At 40.0% G+C, this 17,445-nt stretch overlaps 1 protein-coding gene across 1 annotated transcript in view; it reads left to right on the top strand.

The window, feature by feature from the left end:
• The window catches only part of LOC141773994 (ankyrin-3-like), a 120,918-nt gene extending 105,751 nt beyond the window's left edge, over positions 1–15,167 (top strand). The window contains 8 exon segments of the mRNA XM_074646242.1: positions 1,070–1,213; positions 4,315–4,904; positions 4,906–5,756; positions 5,928–6,090; positions 8,089–8,172; positions 8,309–8,416; positions 9,737–9,828; positions 13,123–15,167. Coding sequence (XP_074502343.1) covers positions 1,070–1,213; positions 4,315–4,904; positions 4,906–5,756; positions 5,928–6,090; positions 8,089–8,172; positions 8,309–8,416; positions 9,737–9,808 — 2,012 coding nt within the window. The 3' untranslated portion in view covers positions 9,809–9,828; positions 13,123–15,167.
• The last annotated feature ends 2,278 nt before the right edge of the window (positions 15,168–17,445 follow it).

The following is a 17,445-nucleotide window of genomic DNA, read 5'->3' as shown; positions in this document are numbered from 1 at the left end:
TTTGAATTCCTGTTTAAGTTTTGGCAAATTTGTTGCTGCATTAAAAAGGTTTACATCTGAATTTTAATTCCCGTTAATTATAAAAGATTTTCTTGCCAATTTGCTGGTGTACGATTTATTAATTTAATAATAAATGATAATTCACTAAATTGATAGGAAAGTTAGGAAAGCAAGGTTTAAGCCTGACGTTTCCTTATACATGAAAGAATGATCCCAGTCACTTCCACACAGTGAGGCATACAGATAATTAATTAAAAACTGGTATCGGATCGGTACTCGGTATCGGTCGATACCCAAATCCCAGGTTGTGCATCCCTAGTAAAAAGTTCTCGGCTGTGTTTGAAATTGCATACTAATGTACTGCATACTACATACTCAATCAATATATACTGCATACTAAATGAACGATTAATATGATTTTACCAGCAGACTTTTCACACTGAAGTATACTCAAGCAAGACATATCACATGACTGACGGCCGGGTCGATCTCAAGGCATCCCACCAGTGGCTTAAAATGAAAACTTAATAAAGTGACATGTTAAAAGCTTTTATCCTGACTCAAAATCTCACATCACTGACGTCCAGTCTCAAGGCACTCAGACGCAATGCATCGTGGGGCAGTTGAGAATGTGCAGTAAGCTCACGTCTCATACTCGCAGATACTTGCTAATGTAGAATACATCTGGGCATTTCTCGCGTACATAGAATCCACTTACTATGCAGTGTGAAAGCACTACATACTCAATTTTACGTCATACTTAGTGTGAATAGCATGTTAGTATGCGATTTTAAACACAACCCATCACCTTGAGAAGACAAACTTATATAATGCTCGTTCACTAAAATTAAGTTGTTTTTTTCACAAGCCTGTGTAGTCCATCTCAGTCAGAGTACCTTCCCTGTCTGTCTTTCCGTCTATCCTCTTCTCTCCCTTTCTGTCTTTATTTTTCATCTATTCAGAAATCCCAACATTGTAATAATGAGTTATGCTCGGGTTTACAAACCTTGTTTCATATTTTTTTCAAGTGACTCAATTATTTTTTTTTGTGTCTTCTTTATTTCCACAGCGGATGCCTTAACTTCAGTGCTGACCAAAGTCAATCGGATGGATATTGTGACTTTACTGGAGGGCCCAATATTTGACTATGGTAACATTTCAGGCACGAGATGTTTTGCCGATGATAACGCTGTTTTCCGGGATCAGGCTGATGGTAAAGTTTAGCTCTGTCTAGCTGACCTCTTACCTCTCCCTGCTACCTTTTTTTTGTTGGGCCAATGCATGGGTCACATATATGTATAGTCCTGGTGCAAATCTCTAGAGAAGTCAGATATGGATTTTGTTTGGACGACTGGCTCCTAATGTTCCCCAAATGCATTCCTGATTTCCATGCTTTACAGTTTACTTGCCACAGAATTGATTATGGTATTCTACTTTAAATTTAAATTAGGGCTGTCAATCGATTAAAATATTTAATTACATCATTGTCCATAGTTAATCGTGATTAATTGCAAATCAATCGCACATTTTTTATCGGTTCAAAATGTACCTTAAAGGGAGATTTGTCAAGTATTTAATACTCTTATCAACATGGGAGTGGGAAAAAATGCTTGCTTTATGCAAATGTATGCATATATTTATTATTGGAAATCAATTACCAACACAAAACAATGACAAATATTGTCCAGAAACCCTCACAGGTACTGCATTTAGCATAAAAAATATGCTCAAATCATAACATGGCAAACTGCAGCCCAACAGGCAACAACAGCTGTCAGTGTGTCAGTGTGTTGACTTGACTATGACTTGCCCCAAACTGCATGTGATTATCATAAAACAGTCATATCTGTAAAGAGGAGACTCGTGGGTACCCATAGAACCCATTTTCATTCACATATCTTGAGGTCAGAGGTCAAGGCACCCCTTTTAAAATGACATTTTAGTGCAAGTTTGGAGCGTTATTTAACCTCCTCTGCGACAAGCTAGTATGACATGTTTGGTATCAATGGATTCCTTAGGTTTTCTAGTTTCATATGAGCCCGCTACCATCTAATAATTGCAAGTTGCATTAATGCATTAAAGAAATTAGTGGCGTTAAAACTAATTTACATTATTACCGCGTTAACTTTGACAGCCCTAATTTCCATCCTTCTTGCTCGTCAAGTCATTAAATTATAGTCATGCTTTTAATAGCACTTTAACACTCGCACTGATTTGAATTGGCTTCTGTTGAATTAACCACCATCAAGTCTTGCTCAGGATCCAGTTGTCACAAATGAGCAATATCCACTATTAAAATCCCATTTAAGTGCATGCTGCATACTGCTTTAAATGTTTTTCCAATTATGTCTGACATGAGTAGAAATGGTATAACCCCTGTAGAGTCTGCTTTTCTCTATTGGTTTAGCTTAGCTCTCCTAGCTCTCCTCCAGTTCCTCTGAGCCTTCCTTGGATAGATGAGAGAATCTCTTCCTCTGTGAAACCAGACTGCCTGCTCCTCCTCTTCCTCTTGCCTCCCATCACCTCCCCACAGCAGCTATCTACTGCTGATAACAGCACATAACAGCTCTTAACAAATTAAGAGTAATGTGTTGCCCTCTCCTTTATCCATTCCTCACATGCCTCCTCCTCCTCCTCCTCCACACATCCTTGAGTCATGTTATTCATTCGTTGTCTTCTTCTGCAAGCATGTTTCACATTAAACCATCTTTTATGTTTTCTTTTTCCCTCCAAATCACTTTTTGTTTCTTTTTATCTCTTTTGCATATTCACCTTATTCCTTTCCCATAGTTTGCGTGATTATTCCCTTAACTCCTGGAAGCACTCAAGCTGCCTTCATCATGCAGACACCCGTCCCCTTCCTTCCCATGCCGATCCCAACCCCCCCACCCACTCCCCTTACACCCAATGCAGCGCTTCACTGCCGCCCCTTTTCCCTGCGCCGCTCTCCGAGTTACGAGTCCTCCATTTCGCTCCAGGATTTGGCACCTCCAGCGCTAATCAAACTGCCGCAGTTCAAATTCCTCTCCCCTCCTCCGGCATGCCTCGTCCCTCAGTCCCCCGCTGCTGACCCTCGTCAATCCCCTGCCTTCCCTTTCTCGCCCCACCCGTCCTCCCCGATCCCCCTCATCACCTCGCCTTTACCTCCCTCGCCTGACTCTAACTCGCCCCACCCGTCCTCCCCGATCCCCCTCATCACCTCGCCTTTACCTCCCTCGCCTGACGCTAACTTGCCCCACCCGTCCTCCCCGATCCCCCTCATCACCTCGCCTTTACCTCCCTCGCCTGACGCTAACCCGCCCTCCCACTTTCCTTCTTCATTTCCATCCGTCCCCTCCTCTCCCACGTCTGTCCCAACATCCCCCACGCTCACCACGCCGACTCAACACGCTGAACATATCTCTCACTCGACCGGATCTACCTCTGACCTCTCCTGTCATACCATTGCTTCCTCCGATGCTGCAACCACACCCGCCAACCTCACCCTCGTACCCTCCTCTAACCTAGCTGAACCCATCACCATACCTGTTCCTCCCATCCCCTCCTCACCCTCAGGTGGGGCCTCACCTTCTGTCAGCCAGCTTGTCTCCTGCTCTCGACCCGTCTCCCCTCTCTCCTTGTCTCCTCTCCCTCCCGTCTCTCCCTCTGGGTCCTTTTGTCCTAGCCCCGGTCCTTCCTCCCCTCCTCTCCGCTCCCTATCTCCCTGTCCTGCTTGCCACTGTACTTATCCGCACCCCATCCCCCCGCCTCCACCTCGAACCCCCATTGACCCTTCCGCAATGGAAATACTCATGTAGCTCTGTCCTTTATCTTGTTCCTTCTCACATCTCTCATCTGTCAACTGTCTTGTGTGAGCATGTAACAGAACACCCTGGCAAATATTAATATCTTACACTCATCACATCCCACACTACATGATTAATATGGCCTTAATGTGTCCCAATTTCAATGTCTTACCTCACCACTGAAAACCAAGCAGCTATGATAAACACGACATTGCTTTTATGATTACTGTCAATATGAATATAGTTCTTTATATATCTTGAATATTTTAATATTTGTATTAGTGTTGAGTATGACATTTTCAAACATATACATTAAAATGTATTGTTTGTTTTTATTTCATTTTACTGCATATTGATATTGTTTTGAGTTTCTGACACATCACCACCTCAGCTAATGGTTGTCTGGATACATGCTTTACACTTCAGCCTCTTGTGCCATCGTCCACGTCATATTGTGTGTGTGTTATATTCCTTTGTGGCATGCTTCGGTGTGTGTATGTCTCTACATTTGTCATCCTGTCACCTACAGATTATCAGAGCATTCTAGCCGAGCTGCAGTCCCCCGCCACGCTGCACTCCTACCCCAACTTCCTGGAGCCCGAACTCCCCGTCACCCCTAACCCTGCCCTTGCCCACCACCACCAACACCACCATTACCCAGAACCAGACACCCCTTTGCTGGCCGGCTCCCAGCCTCAGCCCCTGCCCTGGAGCCCGGAGATAGAGCCAGGTAGCGGAGAGCCAGACAGCCCCCCTAGGAGCCCCCCCAGACCCTGTGAGCTCGCCCTATCCGTCCCCGTCTTTGTACTCCCCGATCCCATTCCCCCCAAGGTCAGAAAGCCCCACATCGCTCTGAATGACCAGCTGCTTTTGAGCGAGGAGGAGGACAGGTCTTGTCACGAAATGGTGCCGAGCTTCAAGCCGAAGTCGCATTCCCTCCCTGCGATGTGTGAATTAGACATCGACATGGCTTACTCTTCATCTTCCCCTTCACTCTCATCAGTATCATCAATAACCCCTTCGTCGCCCGACAGAGCACAAATGGGAGACGGGGGATTGCAGATAGGGATGGGTTCCCCCAATGGGGCGCGGGAGGATACGTGTTTGAAAGGAGGTGAAAAGGGAAGTGACAGAGGAAATAGAGAAGGTCGTTGAGATGGTCGCAGCAGAGTTAGCAGAGGGAAACGGATTCGTGGGAAAGTGGGTAGAGCAGGACTTGATTAAAAATGTGGAAAGAAAATGTGAGATGATAACACAAGATAGGTCTCCGCTGGCAGAGGAGAGCAACTTCTTTGTGGAACAGAAGGAGGGGTCTGCAGAGGGAGAGAACGATGTGATGAATGATGGGGATAAGGGGGCAGCATGCAACGTGGAGGAGGGGAGAGATGTGCGGGATCTGTCAGGAGAACAGCACAATCTGATAGAAGTTGGGCATGAAGTGGAAAAAGGTTGTACCACAATAGAAGCAGAGGCTGTCAAAGAGGGTATTGATGAAACAGCTGAGGTTCAGACAGTTGAGGGTGGCAGAGTGGATGACACAGATGGACAACTGCAGAGTAAAGGTGAAGAAGGGTTGTGTGGCAGGGAAAGAGATATTTGCGGGACATCAGAAGGGGACCAGGCAGCAGAGGACCAGGTCGTAGCCCCCATCTCCCCTCAGGCCTGGGTTGAGGCACTTGGGGAACGTCAGCCAAGTGAGTCTGAATCCAACGGGGAAGAGGAGGAGGGAAACGGAGACAAAGAAGAGGCATCTCTTTTGGAGGAGGCGGAGAAAGAAGAAGGCTCAGAGGAGAAGGAGGAGGACGGAGAGATGACCGAGGCCAGCCTTCAGGAGGTTCTTGATCAGGTTGAACAGGCAGAAAAAGAAGTGTGTTCACTTTCAGGTTGGCACAGTGATTCATCCAGCGTCAACGTGGAGCCACCAACGCCAGGCCGCAGCCTCAGCTCAGACTTGCTCGACAGGCGGGAAAGGTAAAAGTATTATGCAAATATAGGCTTCAAACAGAATCCCTCCCAGAATGGCAGTCATTTTTTGCACAACCTGAATTTGAAATCTACTGCTTTCCTAGTGCGTTGATCTGTTTTTCAGTCCTTTACGTCATCCTGCTGCAATCCTAAGTGTGTGTGTTTCCTATCCTACAGCCAAGAGAACTCTAGCGACTCCATCACTTCCTCGTCCAGGGCCGAATCAGGGAGGTCCCGACAGAACGGCAACAACTCAAAGCACTCACCTCAGGACCGCTCGTCGGCATCATCGAATGGCAGAAAGGAAGAGGGAGCACTAGTGTCGGAGAAGAAAGTCCAGGTAATGTTACAATCAATGATATGAATTAATCCAATAAAAAGACCCTGAACAGTCTATCAAAGAAATGATAATCAGTAATGTTTACTAATTATTAGTAATGCTATAATTTATGTTATTTTAACAGTTTATTGTTGCACACATTATAACATTTATAATGGTTAATAAATACTTTGTGATGCATCTATAAACTCTATTCAGATAGGTAGTTAACACTTTGTTAATGGTTAATAATTGGTTTCTGGTCCATCTATCTATCTATGTAATGTTTATAGATGTTTTACAGACGGTTCCTTAAAGGTTTAAAAATCATTTGGTAATCACTAACCAATACCTAATATAGTGTATAAAATGTTCTAATGTGTGCAACAATAAACTGTTAATAGATATTTTACTAATGTAATCAGAATGTAATGTCTATAGTCTCTTATCAGCTATGATACAACATATAATTTATAAACAAATTTATTTCATAATACACACAACTAATGATAAAATAACATAATAAGAATTACTAATAATTAGTAAACATTATTAATTATCATTTCATTGTTTGTTAAAATAACTATTATCTAATTTTAATGAATGTACCGTTTATAAATGATGGTTATTATAAAGTGTTGCCGCACTATATTTCATTATGATTTCGTTATTGCAGGAGACACGCCTAACTAAGCCTGTGGTATAAGTTGGGCTGAAGGAACATAAACTTTTTTATTCCAGGTTTTTGACACAGCCAGCCAGCCGTGGAGTTGAAGTACATAAAGGACATCAACAAAATGTCTCAACTAACTGATTACCTTGCCTATACATGTGCTTCTTTCTCCTCCTGACACCCTCCATGTGTTTGTATAATGATCTTTCCTCTGCAGCGGGTTAGTGTAGATTCTGGTTCAGAGGAAGAACAGACTGTAACCACCAGAATCTTCAGACGCCGTCTCATTTTAAAGGTACCCCGAAAGCCTGGAGCAGAAGCTGGGCTGAGCCTTGGTCTGGTCTGGTTTGGTTTGGTTTGGTTTGGTTTGGTTTGGTTTAGACTGGTCAGTCTGGTGTGCATTGTAGCGCTTGTGTACTGATAGTTGTAGCCTCTTTGTGTGTTCTTTACGGGAGCCCTGAAAGGCAAACAAGAATTTTTTTTTTCTGGTGATCCATTTCAAAGAGCCACGTTAGCCTTAGCAATGGTTGCGTCCAGTATGCCCTGTAACCTGACGTTCTAACGTTAGTTCCCTCAAACAATATAATGAAAACACAGTACAAACTAACACTACAGTAAACTAACACTACAGTAAAGTAACATTAGCTTTACAGACAATTTAACCTCAGTATAGCCAACGCAAACAGCAGATTAGCGCAGATTAAAATACATTTCTAGCCAAAAGAAAGACATGAAAGTGATGTTACATAACTCGCTAACATAGACCATTTCACAGTTGTAAATAGTATACATTTGCAGATGTGTCCCAGTTTATTTCCTGTTACAGTGTATGTGAATGACATAAACCGACAGGAAGTAAACATGGACACAAGCTGTTGCCTAGCAATGCCTGGAACATGAGGTAGTGGTGCAGTTTGGTGGTCGAAATAAATATTACAACAACAAACACTTTTTTTTTCTTCCACCTGTTTTCACTAAGAAGCAAAGAAAAGAAAAAAGTAACTTTGAAAAACCAGCCTGTTTCAGCTGTTCTTAAGTCAAACACAGGAGAGAGAATAATTTAGATCAGACTTAGAAAATGGATCGCCAGAAAAAAAAAAAATTCTCACTTGCCTTTCAGGGCTTCCGTAGTGCATAGATGTTGTGATAGTCATGTTTGTGTACATGACTATTGAACATGTCAGAGTTCATGGTGTTTACATTGGCTGGTTGAAAGCTAACATAGTGCTCAGCCTCTTTCTGACACAGAGGTTCTCTCTTGAGGTGTTGGCTTCGGGTGTGGTGATGGTGAAGGTTTGTTTCATCACGTGAGCTTTTATTCATGCGTTAACCACAAACGCTTGCAGGGAGAAGAAGCAAAGAACATCCCAGGCGAGACCATGACCGAGGAACACTACATGGACCACGATGGTAACCTCATCAGTAGAAAAGTAACGTATAACTTCCATTTCCATTTCCCATTCAGCTCTGAAATAAAACCCATCACAAGGGAGAGTTTGTTTTTATAAAAAGCAGACACCATCAGATCTTTTCTTCCTTTTGTCGACATCCTTCTGCCTCGGGCAGGTGATCAGGAAGGTTATTCGGCGGGTGTCTACTCCCACGCCAGACAACCAAGGAGGTGACCGGTGGCACCCAGACCTTCAGCACAGTCCCCCAACCTCTCCTCACGAGGTTGGCATGAAGATCCCCTTTCACTGTGTTCCTGGGCTCAAGTCTAATCTAGATCGGATGCCTGCTTCAGTAGTTAGGAGAACATAACTGGTGGGAGGTTAACAGCTAATGTAAAAGTTAGGCTTAAAGCTGCACTAGGCAAGACTTCATGTTAAAAAAAAACACTATTTTAACAGCCTAAATCACAAATAGGGGCTGAAACAACAAAAGAATGATTGGAAATAGCTGATGAATTACACAGAAATTAATATAAAATGCTACACAAAAAAATCTGTTCAACATTATTTCACTCCGTGTGAGTTGCATATAGCTTCACTGAAGCATAGACATGTGTCATTGTCATGCATGTGAATAAAATACTATTCCTAACTTTAACCTCTTAAACCCACCGGTCAGACGGCGGGTTAGGGTTAAATGATGATCAACAATGTTTGTCTTCAAAATGCAAATCTTCATTATGTTTTCCAGTGTCACACTAGTGAGTAAAAGCAATTGATGACTAAACCTTACCATCATTCAAAACATTGTTGGTAATTCTTTAACCCTAAACCTAACCTGCCGGCGGGCAGATAGGCTCTAAGGGGTTAAAGTCTATTTAGAAGGAATGTTAAGAGGGAAATAGGGGTTAGAGAGGTTGAGAGAGAAACACTGTCTCTAAGACAAGCACTGTTCATTGATACCACATGCAAATTCTAGGAATTGAACACCTCAATTTTACATCTCACTGCTGTTTGAGTGCAGCTTTAAGTCAAACAACGAAGTCCAAAAGAGGACCAGTCAGATTTGATCATGCTTTCCTCCAGTGGTGCAGGTGAATTTCTTTGACTGGTTTAACTGGTTCGGGATTACTGTCCTCATTATTTCTATTCTGGGCAAAAACACACCCAAACAATAACTGTAAATGCAGCCATTTGAAGCGCATTCTTGCATGTTGTGTTTTGACATTGTGTGGTGTCTATTGTGGTTGCATAACAAAAGGGATGCTGACTGCGCTCCTGACTGTGTGCTTTTAATGGTGTTTAACCGATTAGTCAACAGAATGACTAATGAGTGCCGTGACTCTGCTGTGAAAATACAATCTGCCTCTTTTGTTTCCAACTCTTTACATAATAATAGAACTTCTCTTCTTCCAGGTTGCTGTGTGGTTTGGGTCCTAATAATATTCCTAACAACTACTAACATTTGCAGATTGCTGTTCCTACAGTGTGCAGAGTTTTGCTTTCTCCTTTTGTCTCAGCTTTCTGTGGGTTGTTTTCCTCCTGTCAGAAGATAAAAATACCACGTCTCAACTATATATCTGTGTGTGTTTGTGTTTTCTAGCAAGGAGAAGGGTCAAGGAATAGCAGGCGAAAGGATGACAGAAGATCAGGGGATAAAAAACTCCACTCATAGGGATGGTTTTGCTCTACCAGGTACAGTAGCTTACTGACTTTCCCTGTAACATAGTATGTATGTATAATATATATAGTATGTATCAGTCTGCAGTATGTATCTGTACTAGGGCTGTCAAAGTTAACTCAATAATAACATGCTAACGCAAATTTGTTTTAACACCACTGTGGCTGAGATTTAAAGCTAGAGTGAAGATAGTGGCATCATATGAAACTAGAATCTCTAAGGAATCCATCGGTACCAACCATGTCATACTAGCTTGTTGCGAAGGAAGATTCAATTCAATTCAATACTTTTATTGCCATTTCAACCCACAGTTGATTGGAATTTGTTTCGGTGCAGTGCTCATTAAAAACAGACAAAAAACAAAAGCACACACCTATAAAAAAACATAGTGTACATAGGAGAACACCACCTACATCTATACAATCATTCAGACCAATAAAATCCTAAAATGCTAAAATAACTGTGAAGAGCCTTGTGCTATTGCAACTGCCCCTAAAGTGTCTAGTGCAAAACATTCCTAAGTGCGTGTTGGCTGGAGCTCAATTTCCCCCTGCAAAGAGCCTATGCATTTGAGTTTAGGTGCCTAATAGCATCAGGGTACGTGCTGTTCCTGAGGCGGGATGTCCTACTGCTATAAATAACGCTCCAAACTTGCGCTAAATTTTGTCGAGGAAAAACTGTGATGGCCATTTTCAAAGGGGTCTCTTGACCTCTGACCTCAAGATATGTGAATGAAAATGGGTTCTATGGGTACCCACGAGTCTCCCCTTTACAGACATGCCCACTTTATGATAACCACATGCAGTTTTGGGGCAAGTCATAGTCAAGTCAGCACACTGACACACTGACAGCTGTTGCTGCCTGTTGGGCTTGAGTTTGCCATGTTATGATTTGAGCTAAATGCAGTACCTGTGAGGGTTTCTGGACAGTATTTGTCATTGTTTTGTGTTGTTAATTGATTTCCAATAATACATATATACATACATTTGAATAAAGCAGCATATTTTCCCACTCCCATGTTGATAAGAGTATTAAATACTTGACAAATCTCCCTTTAAGGTACGTTTTGAACAGATAAAAAATGACTAATTTGCGATTAATCATGGACAATCATGCGATTAATCGCGATCAAATATTTGAATCGATTGACAGCCCTAATCTGTACATAATTTTCCTCTTTATTTCTTTATGCTGCATTCTTTGCCATATGATTACATTCATGCCGTACCCTACTGCTCCAATGTAGGGTAATTTCCCAATGTGAGAGTTCTCTTCTTTAATACATTCAGTTCTATTATACTCAGGTCCTGGCTCTCTTTAGTGTCGCTCTATTAAAACTCTACTCACTTCAGTGCACTGCTCTCACACACTCTGCACTCTCCCCTTAAAATGAATGATGATTCAACATTTTGGCAAATGTGCTCATTGGCTTTTTTTCCTCTTCGTGCTTGTGTCTCTCAAAAATCCGCCTACCAGCTCCGCTTATTAACAAGCTGTGTCTCGTACACAAACAGTAATGCAAAAACAATATTTCGTGGTTTTAGGGGGAGTTGCGTGCCGTAACAGTTTCTTGATGAACAACAGCCGTGCGCAGTCACTTCCCGGAGACATGACGTCACAGGGAGGTTGCCAGGCAACCAGTGGATAATGCTGCCCACAAGTGATGGGCAGTTGGATAAACTGTTGTTAGTTAGTGCACGGAACGTCACCTAAAACTGTGAAAAGTCTTATTAACCAAACAAGATACAATTTGTGAGGTGTAGAGGTGCTTGTCAATCGATTTAAATATTTGATCGCAAATTAATCGCACATTTTTTATCTGTTCAAAATGTACCTTAAAGAGAGATTTGTCAATTATTTATTACTCTTATCAACATGGGAGTGGGAAAATATGCTTGCTTTATGCAAATATATGTATATATTTATTATTAGAAATCAATTAACAACACAAAACAATGACACATATTGTCCAGAAACCCTCACAGGTACTGCATTTAGCATAAAAAAATATGCTCAAATCATAACATGGCAAACTGCAGCCCAACAGGCAACAACAGCTGTCAATGTGTCAGTGTGCTGACTTGACTATGACTTACCCCAAACTGCATGTGATTATCATAAAGTGGGCATGTCTGTAAAGGGGAGACTCGTGGGTACCCATAGAACCCATTTTCATTCACATATCTTGAGGTCAGAGGTCAAGAGACCCCTTTGAAAATGGCCATGCCAGTTTCTCCTCGCCAAAATAATTGGAGTGTTATTTAACCTTCTTCACGAAAAGCTAGCATGACATGGTTGGTACCATTGGATTCCTTAGGTTTTTCTAGTTTCATATCATGCCATTATCTTCAATTTAAAACTGAGCCCGCTACAACCTAAAAATTGCAAATTGCATTAATGCGTTAAAGAAATTAGTAGCATTAAAATGAATATGCGTTAATGCGTTATTAGCACTTTTACAGCCCTACTTGTAGCTGAGTATTTTTACACTATGGTATTACCACTTTTTCTAAAGTAAAAGATCCGAGTACTTCTTCCACCACTGGTGGTTTTGATCTTCTCATCTATCTCTCGGCAAGAAACCAAATGAGGCTATTTTCCAAAATGTCAAACTATTCCTTTAATGTAGATAGTTTCTCCGTCTCACTGTCACACAGACTCAGTGTAAAAGGCTGACTGATGTCTGAGCCTGCTTATCCTCTGGCAACATTTCTGCCCTCCGTGTTCCCTGAGTGTGCATCAGGGCTGACGGGCGGTACACACCTCAGCATTATATCGCCCCTCTGATACCCTCCATGCATGTTTTTGTCCACTAAATCCCCAACTCACAACGGCATTGTAGCATCCAAAAAGAGTTTGTTATCCCACTGGCCAGACTGTTAATCCCTACTGCTGTTCGGCCTTGTGTTGTGTTCGCAGTGAATCATTCCATCTGCACAAAACTGACTTAGAAAATAATATTGCACTGCTGCGAAGCCTGGTTTCTATGGTAACAGAGGTCACTATAACAACCCACGGACCATCAGGTCTTGTTAACATGTTGTCATTTTGTCATACAAAGGAAGGGAAGATCGTGACAGATTTTATGCCCTTTAAAAAGTGTTTTCCCACGTAGAAAAATAATCTTTTGTGAGATAAAGGTTACACTCTTTGAATTGGATTTAATGTGTAAGATAATAGTTCCTATCAAAATAATTTTCGGTGTTAGGAAATGTATGGCATTCAGCATTATTCCTGGCAATCGTAATCTATACATTCATTACATTAAATGTGCTTCAATATGTAATGTACTATTTTCTGTCTTACAGATATACAGGAACCAAGCTTTCCTGGGAATGGGTGTTCAGAGGGCTAGAGAGCTCCGGTGTGAGGACTTCAGGGTCCAGTCTGCAACTATCTGCTTCAAACAAACGGTTTTCACAGTGAGAGAGAGGAGTCGACCCTTCTGACTTAACGCATGAGCATGAAAAACTCACTTCCTGTCAAACGAAAGGACTGGGAGGTTCTAACTTTCTGACTGCGGTGGACCCGTGGGCGAAGATTCTGCTTCCTGTTTTGTGTGAAACAATACGTGCCATCGGTCCACTGGTGTTGTGAGAGCCTTTTTTTTCTGAGGAGCTTCGTTTGTTGTGAAAACGATAACAGACTCCCATTACTGACGACCACACAGGTGACCAAAGATGGCACAAGAGCTCAATCCACACGGTGGGTGGAAAGAATGAAGTAGACACAATAAACACAAAATCTAATGGAACACTTCTGATCCAACTTCAACACTCGCCTTATAGTTTTTTCTTGAACCCATTGTTGTCAGGATGTAAATTGTTATAGGATTTTTTTTTTTTGTTCCTTTTTAAAACTAACACAAAAGCTTTTTTTCTGTATATAAAATTACAATGTGTAAAATTCTTAAAAAAAAGGGTAAGCTACTGGTTGAGAACGCACTGAGGAGAGTAACCTTTTCAAGTGCTTTCGAAACTTCTTGAAACGGTTCCACTTTTAAAGATTTGAGTGTAACTTCACAGGTTTCTTGTATAATTAATTATTAGAGCAGGTATAATGTTTGTACATGAAAAAAAAAGGAAAACGCTGGTTTGATTTTAACCGAGGAAATTTCCAGAAAATCAAATTTCAGTAATTCCCCAAAGTGGGAATGGATCTAATCCTACAAAAAGCAGCCTTTCAGAGTACTCATATTTTCATGCATGCTGTTCACATTATTTTAAGTACAATTTTTACAAGTTTGCAAACACTGTATTCAAATGACAAATAAAACCCTTTATCTGTGTACACACATATAGCCCTAACATTTGTCACCGATTTTATATTTTAAATTGAAAAACGGATACCATTAAATCATTTATCATGTTGGGATGAGGATGAAAAAATAAGTTTGATAGCTTCTTGAGGGTGTGATGTCTCGTCTGTCTATGTAAAACCGGAGGGCAGCTTCTGCTACGAGAACGAAGTAATCTGAATGTAAATGCTAGTAGGCTGGCTCGCTGTAAAATTATAACTGTATCGTGCGTATTGGCTATAAGGTGTAGGAGTCTCTGTACACTGTTAGACTGTTTGTAATCATCTTAGCAGTGTGTCAATTTGGTTTTCTATCGGCTGCTGTGGCATTAAAAGGAAAACTGGGGCATTTCATTTTGGATTTTTTTTTTGGTGAAGTATTTCCTTAATTTAAAACTTTACTCACATTAAGGACACATAAAGACATTATTTGATTGTAGCTCTAAATAGCATATTGTACGACAAAAACACTGGATGGTCAAAAACAGTTATTTAAGCATTAAATAAATTGTGTTTAACTCTGAAACTGTGTGATCTTTTTAGGCTTGAGAGTCTGTATATGCAGTGTCGAAAAATTTTACTTTACAATAGGAATTCTCTTTGTATTGGTTTTCATTAGATGCCCATGTAGTTCAAGTGTGGTGTTCTACTGGTGCGATGGCTCAGTATGCTGATGTCTATGCTGTGGACATGAAAACTATGTAACTTTTTTTTGGGAGAGGGAGGGGGGTTAAAGGAAGACAGGTAGGGTGCTGTACCACATCCCCTTATATACTACTGTGTCAATCAGGGGGTTAAAGGATCCTTTGATATGGTTGAACTATCAATTTTGTCAATTTTGTTTGATATGTGTTTTCACCTGAGCAGATTTTTTGATGTACAATTCTTACTAACAGAGTGAAGCCATTGAAATGTAACTATTCTAGCACTTTGGTTATTCAAGGTCTTTTAGAGGCTATAGCAGCAATGATGCCACCACAAATGTTTCAGACGTCTTTAAAAAAAAATCAACCTAAAAATGAAAAAAAAAATAAAAATGCATTGATTTCGCAATACAGTTGTTTCTCTTCTTGTCTTTGTGTCTTTTAAACATTAAATTTTTATTATGTAAGTGATGTTATGAGAGACGCCGCCCTTCAACCAGAGTTATGTGCTTTCCTCCCCACCAAAGTGTCCTTGAGGAAAAGAATCTCTAGAGTTGCTTGTTTCAATGCTTCTCATGAGGATGATTTCTGTTGAATAAGTAATTAATGGTCGGCATTTATATAACACATTCTGGCCCAAGGACACTTTGACACGTGGACAGGAAGAGTCGAGGATTGAACCACAAAACCTGATTAAAATCAGTAAAGTAAATCAGCTTTATAATTGTCGTACATTATATTGTACACAGCACACAGTGAAATTTAGTGTCTGCATTTAACCTATCCCAGTATCAGGAGCAGTGAGCAGCAACTATACAGCGCCGAGGAGCAGTTTGGGGGTCTGGTGCCTTGCTCGAGGGCAACTCGGCAGATTTTCATTCAGTCTATTTTTTTGCTCCGATAAGTGGACAACCCGCTCTATCCCCTGAGCCACAGCCGCCCTATCATAAATGATAACATTTATATTAAAAATCATTTCAAAACAGTCCCACTAAGTCTTGCCTCGTATATATATATATGATTTATTAACATTTCATAGCACAAGTTCAATGGATATTTTATGCAGATGATGATAAGACAAGTGTGTTGTTACTGTAGTATTAGTTACTAATAAAATAATAATACTAGTGGTACTGTCCAATTGATTGTGGTAGTTTTTTCGTAGAGGTGCAACACAGCAGAGAAATGCTCTGCCACCTATTAATTAGTTATTAGCAAATCTTCCCACATCACCCTCACTGTGCAATATTCAATAGTCTGTGCAATTTCATATTCATATTTGCAATAATGTGAACCCACTCATTCGGTCTATTTTGTATATCTTGTTTTTTATTGTTTACTTACTGACTATATCTTTATTGTTTACATGCTTATTTATTAGGTCTTGTTTTGTTTTTTACTGATGCCTCTTGTTTGCACTGTACCCCTTTGCTGTAATCCTGCAAATGTCCCCAATGTGGGACTAATAAAGGATTATTTTATATTCTTCTGGGCCCCGTGCTCTGTGGGCCCCTATTGACTCCCTCTGTGTGGTTTGATTAAACACAAATGTATTTGTGAATATCCAGCATGTAACTTTTTTTTTTTATCATTTTGTTTTTCCTTTATTTGGTTCTACTCAGATATTTACATAAACATACTTAATTAGATACAAATATGAAGTGAACCAACATTTCCACTTTTTACAATCAAATTATAGAACACACAAATAGAACATGGGGTGCTTTTCATGTGAGATAAGATAAAATAAATAATAATAATAAAAAAAATTACATTTAGAAAAAAAGAAAAATTAAACAAAAGAAGGGCATTTTGGGGAAATATACTTTTTCCACTCCTTCCAAATTTCCTCAAATTTAGTTTCTTGAAGCCTCATTGAGAAAGTAATTCTTTCCATTACAAATATAGAAATGATTTCATATATTACATCATACCAGTTCTCTAATGATGGGGTATCTGGTTTAAGCCATTTCTTAGTAATTGCTTTTCTAGCAGGTACACTCAATATTCCAAATAATATTTTGTTTTAATATTTGTAGATGTTGAAAGTAGAAGACCAAACAGGAGCTCGTCCCACTTAAAAACTATGTTTGTACCAAATATAGTAATTAATTCTGTGTAAATCTTACACCAAAAAGAATTTACTTTTGACAGGCCCAAAACAGGTGATCCAGCATGTAACTTTTAACACACAGGGCCCCTCTAGAAGATGAGTAAACAAGACAGGTAATGGTACACTTTATTTTTGTATACTTTATTTTTTCCCTTTTTTCAAGGTTGTTTTCATATATGCAATTTACAGTTCGTAACTACAATAGTTTATAAACCAATTTTTAAGTAGATGAGCTTGTAGACAAACTCATTAAGTACACTAGAGAAAACAACTTAAACATTCAAAATTGAAATAAAATTAAGAAAAGAAATAATAATAATAATAATAATAATAATAATAATAATAATAATAATAATAATAATAAAAGAAAGAAAGAATAGAGTTTAAAAAATTATATAATTTATAAATATTAAAAAATATATATAAATATATAGTTATATCATTTACATGGACAATAATGGTAATGGTGCACTTTATTTTTTTATACTTTATTTTTTCCCTTTTTTCAAGGCTGTTTTCATATTTGCAATTTTCAGTTCGTAATTACAATAGTTTATAAACCAATTTTTAAGTAGATG

The sequence above is a fragment of the Sebastes fasciatus genome, chromosome 9 (genome assembly GCF_043250625.1).
Source record: "Sebastes fasciatus isolate fSebFas1 chromosome 9, fSebFas1.pri, whole genome shotgun sequence".
Lineage (NCBI taxonomy): Eukaryota > Metazoa > Chordata > Actinopteri > Perciformes > Sebastidae > Sebastes > Sebastes fasciatus.
Note: the sequence above shows the minus strand (reverse complement) of the source record. Positions and strands in the feature narration are given on the sequence as shown.